Source organism: Chlorella variabilis, assembly GCF_000147415.1.
Source record: "Chlorella variabilis unplaced genomic scaffold CHLNCscaffold_2, whole genome shotgun sequence".
Lineage (NCBI taxonomy): Eukaryota > Viridiplantae > Chlorophyta > Trebouxiophyceae > Chlorellales > Chlorellaceae > Chlorella > Chlorella variabilis.
In genome coordinates, this window is record NW_005435086.1 from 1,815,702 (window position 1) to 1,820,027 (window position 4,326).

A 4,326-nucleotide genomic window follows, 5' to 3' on the forward strand; every position below is an offset into this window, starting at 1 on the left:
CGCTTGCGCGGCCGGGCGCCATGCAGCCCGCCTTCATGCGCTCCTCGACGGAGGGGCAGCAGCATTCGGAGGGCGGCGGCGGCGGCGCCTTTGGCGGCGCCTACAGCGGTGGCAGCCTGGGGTATGGCGGCAGCCTGGCCCTGCCCCAGCTGCCCCCCCGCGAGCCGCTCAGCAGCCGGCTGGCGGCGGCGGCGGCGGCGCACGGCTCGGAAGGCTCGGCCGGCGGCGCCGCCGCGCCGCAGCCCGCGGGCCTGGGCGGCGCGCCGCTGGCGCCGCTGCGCGAGTACGCCGCTTGGGCGCTGCACGGCAATGCCATGCTGGAGCCGGTGCCAGAGGTGGCGGAGAGCCCCTACCAGGCACGCAGCCACGGCGGCGCCGCATCCAGCGCCGCCTCCACAGCCCTGCCCGGCTCCCCGCTCACCCCGGCCTCCGCCTTTGCCGCCGGAGGCTCGCCCCTGCCCGGCAGCGGCGCGGCGGCGCAACAGCTCAGCCCCGGCGGCCTGTCCGCCGCCGCCACCCCTGGCCCCGGAGGGCTGTCGCCGTTGGCCGCCGCCGCCACCCCCACCTACAGCCTGGGCTCTGCGGCCGGCAGCCAGGCGGGGTCTGCGCGCCGCTCGCCCCTCAGCCTGGCCGGCACCCCCCAGCCCGACTTTGGCCTGGGCGGCGGCGAGGGGTGGGGTGGGTCGCCCTCGTCGGGCGCGCACCTGGCGCACGCCCCCACCCCGCTGGGCCTGCAGGGACGCTACGAGATCCGACAGTTCAGGTGCCCTGACCCCGCAGGCTGCCCCGCTTTTAACCGCGCTGTGTGCGTTGGTGGCCCTCAATGCCTGAATCCATCATGGGGCGTCCGCTGGTGAACCGCCGCCATCGACGGGGTCGCACGCGCTCACACCTCCCGCTGGCCCCCCTGCCTCTGCCTCTGCCCTGCAGCGCTGGCACCGACTACCTGGCTCCCGCCGCCCCTGCCGCATACAGCACGCCGCTGGCGGCCCAGAAGACGCCGCCGCCGGGGCTGGCCGAGCTGCAGGTGGGCCCAGGCGGCTGCCGGGGGGGGGGCACAGTCACATGGTACAGGCACATGGTACCAGACGGATTTAGCGGCGGCCGTGGCCATGAGCTGACCCACGCCTGTGCCTGCCTGCCCGCCTGCAGGGCGACTACAGCATCCAGCGCCTGCATGCCGCGGCCGAGGAGGATGGGCGCCACCTGGCGGCGCAGGCCACGCCGCCCCACCCAGACGCCGCCTACGCCTCCCTCATCGCCGCCTACCCTGGCAGCCTGTCCGCGGCAAAGACGCCGCTGCTGCACATCAACCCGCTGGCGATGTGAGGAGGCGGCGGGGGCCATGCGGGGCAGCGGGGCATGCCTGGGTGCAGGCGGCAGCAAGCGCCTCCCCGATTAGTGTTAGATTCCCCTGCTTGATAGAGCCACGGCTCGAGTGTTCGAATGTCACAGCGATGCTTGTAAGGTCCAGGAGCAAGCTTGTGCAAGGGAGGCAAGGGATCACGCATGTGCCGATTTGGATGGAGCGGGTACGGTGTGGACATAAGATTCCAGTACCAATGCAGAGGGGAGTGCAGTACAACACAGACAGACCAAAGATATCTGAAGTGAAGGGTCACGCATCCGGGTGCCTGCCAGCGGCGGGAGGCGGCTCGCGGTCGGCATCCGCCAGCCTCAGCGCCTAGGATGCCTGCTGCGGCAGCAGCTGCACGGTGGCCACCAGGCCAAAGTGGTCTGCAGCAGGGCCGGGTGCTGCTCGCTCAGCCCTGGGCTCAGGCCGTGCCAGGGCCAGGCAAAACCATGCGACGCACTGCCGCCTGCAGGGCAGCGCTGATGCGGTGCAGCGCTGGCGGCCAGCCCCCCACCTGACAGGTAGTCTGCGTGGCCGGGCGTCATGGGCTGGTTGGCCACCATCTGAAGCTCGGTGGCCACAAAGCCGCTGAGGTAGATGCGGTCGTAGCGGCCGGTGTAGGCGCGCTGGTCTGCAGGAGGGAGGGGCGGCTGGGGAGGCAAGGTGAGGGCGCGCTGCAGCCAGGACGCCAGGCATGGCGGCAGCCGTCGGGCTCTGCATGGGGCTGGGTGCGGCGGGGGGCCAGCACGGGCGCTGCTGCGCTGGCAACCACAGCGGCAGCACAGCAGGGCGCCAGCAGCCGGCCCCCTACCGGCCCCGTGGTACTTGTTGATTGTGCTGTTCCAGGTGAAGCTGTGTGAGGGGGGCGAGCCTGCCTGCTTGAAGGCGTCGCCCAGGCCCAGCGCCTCGACTGCACACAGGGCGGTATGCAGCGGGCAGGCAGGAGGCTAGGCCGCTGTGGTTGGATGCAATGGCGGCAGCAGACCAACCACAGCTGGCGCTTGCAGGCTCGCGGCGGCTCGCAGCGGGGCAGGCAGGCACGAGTGCTGGGGTAGCTGCCGGGCAGCTGCCAGGCGTACCGCTGCTGTTCTCCGCGTTGCGCATGTTGCAATCGCCGGCCAGCACGAGGCGGCAGCGCGGCGGCAGGCTGCGCAGCGTCGCGGCGATCTGCTGCAGCCGGAGGCACGCGCCCTGCGCATACGGCTCCAGGTGGCAGCCTGCAGGGGTGACGAGGTGCTGGCGGCGGTTGGCTGGCACAGCTCTACAAGGATGCGGCGGCCACGGCTGCAGCCAGCGCCAGGCGGCGCCTCACCGGCAAAGTAGAAGCAGCCGTCGTCGCCCGTCAGCTGGATCTGGGCTATCGCCACCGGCCCCACAGACCGTTTGGGCTTGGCTTGCAGGCTGGCGGCGGCCCAGATGTGCGTGCTGTGGCAGTGGCTCTCCGCCTGCGTCAGGTGCTGCCAGCCGGCATCAGCCGCCGAGCCCAGCGCGGCGATGAAGTACTTGGCGGCCTGGCTATCCAGCTCCTGCAGGCTGATGAGCTGCGGAGAGTGGTGCTTGATTAGCTCCACGATTGCCTCGTACTTTGAAAGGAGAGAGAAGCCTGCTGGGGCCCAAGCGCTGAGATTGCCGGCGCTCACGTTGAGCGTGAACACCTTAAACATGGTGCAATGGGAAACGATTGATTGAAAAGAGAGAGAGATCACGGGTGACCTTGCCCTCAGCCTGAGCGCAGCACAGCCGGGAACTCATCTGGATGGGTGGTTGCGCGACTCTCACACCTGTACTTTCCGTCATGCGATCGGCACCTCACCTGGCTCTGGGTGTTGGTGCCGGCGCGCCGGAGCCCGCCGCCGCTCGTGCGGCTTGAGCCGCTCCCGGCCTGCGTCTAGCGCACCATGCTCGCCAGCAGGGTTGCAGCGCCCAGTGGCGCCGCCTGGTGCAGCACCCAGTGCGCACCGCACCACCGCTGCCGCCGCCACCATGCCGCCACTGGCGGCAGCACGCCGCACGAGGCCGCCCAGGGCCCGCCCGAGCCGGCGCCTGCCCAGCAGCAGCAGCGGCGGGAGCAGCGCGAGCAGCGGCGAGAGGAGTTTGACATTGTGTCAGGCACCCGCCTACCCCAGGCAGAGGGCCCCTCCTGCGACTGGCCCCGCCCAGATCAGCGGCGGCGCTGGGAGGTGGGCCGCCGCAGTGCTGCCTCCCTGCCCCAGCAAGCGAGGCCCAGGCTGCACGCACCCCTCCTGCCTGCTCTTGTGCACTCCCCATGCTGCACACCTGCCCCGGCTGCTGTGCCCTGGCGTGGTCCTGCGTGTGCAGGAGGCGGCTCTCATGACCACTGGCTTCCCCGTCCCCGCGGGCTACGGCACAGCCAACCTGCCCCCCGCCGCCGGCAGCGGCATGCTGTGGCGCCTGCGCAACCCGGAGCGCGACCCGCCGGCGGCCACCAGCCCCAGGGCGCCGGCCGCGGGGGCGGCGGCGCGGCGGCGGCCGGGGCCGCAGCCCGGCACACGGTCGGCGACCGACGGCGCCTCGGGGGCCCCGGGGCCTGCCACCCCTGTTGTCCCGGTCTTCCGCGCGGCTCCATACTCGGCTGAGGCCGCCCGCCAGCGCCGCCCCTCCCCCACAGCCCGCATCCTGTTTCTGGATGACGGCTGCACGTGCCGCGCGCCGCTGGCGGTCGCCGTGCTGCAAGGCATGCTCAGGTGAGGGGTCTTGACGGGGCGGCCTGCTGGGGCGCAGCGGCGGCCAGCGGCAGCCGGCTGGCCGGCCCTCCCGCTGCATGCCTCTGCCTGCAGTGGAGCAGCAACACGCACCGCTGTCCTCGCCTCCACCACACCGCAACACAGCACACAAAGCCAGCCCCCCCCCACACACACGCCCACCACCAGCCAGCCCCATCCCCGTTCCCCGCCCTGCAGCAAGCTGGCGCAGCCGCTGGATGTGGAGGCGCATGCCGCATCCATTGGGCC

General features: G+C 72.1%; 3 protein-coding genes across 3 annotated transcripts in view; 2 read left to right on the plus strand and 1 right to left on the minus strand.

Annotated features, from left to right (window-relative positions):
* The window catches only part of CHLNCDRAFT_138035 (hypothetical protein), a gene marked incomplete at both ends in the record, with an annotated part of 7,510 nt that extends 6,181 nt beyond the window's left edge, over positions 1-1,329 (plus strand). Inside the window, 3 exons of the mRNA XM_005851204.1 lie at positions 27-763; positions 931-1,027; positions 1,153-1,329. Coding sequence (XP_005851266.1) covers positions 27-763; positions 931-1,027; positions 1,153-1,329 — 1,011 coding nt within the window. The remainder of the gene's footprint in view (positions 1-26; positions 764-930; positions 1,028-1,152) is intronic.
* A 355-nt stretch (positions 1,330-1,684) lies between these two features.
* CHLNCDRAFT_138036 (hypothetical protein) lies at positions 1,685-3,018 on the minus strand (the record flags this gene model as incomplete). Its single annotated transcript, XM_005851499.1, has 5 exons — positions 1,685-1,737; positions 1,869-1,985; positions 2,166-2,264; positions 2,434-2,571; positions 2,667-3,018. 5 exons carry the CDS (start codon positions 3,016-3,018, stop codon positions 1,685-1,687), a joined length of 759 nt encoding a protein of 252 aa, XP_005851561.1.
* Positions 3,019-3,252: 234 nt separating this feature from the next.
* Positions 3,253-4,326, plus strand: part of CHLNCDRAFT_138037 (hypothetical protein) — a gene marked incomplete at both ends in the record, with an annotated part of 5,226 nt that continues 4,152 nt past the window's right edge. Inside the window, 2 exons of the mRNA XM_005851205.1 lie at positions 3,253-3,534; positions 3,674-4,059. Of these exons, the coding sequence (XP_005851267.1) occupies positions 3,253-3,534; positions 3,674-4,059 (668 nt within the window). The remainder of the gene's footprint in view (positions 3,535-3,673; positions 4,060-4,326) is intronic.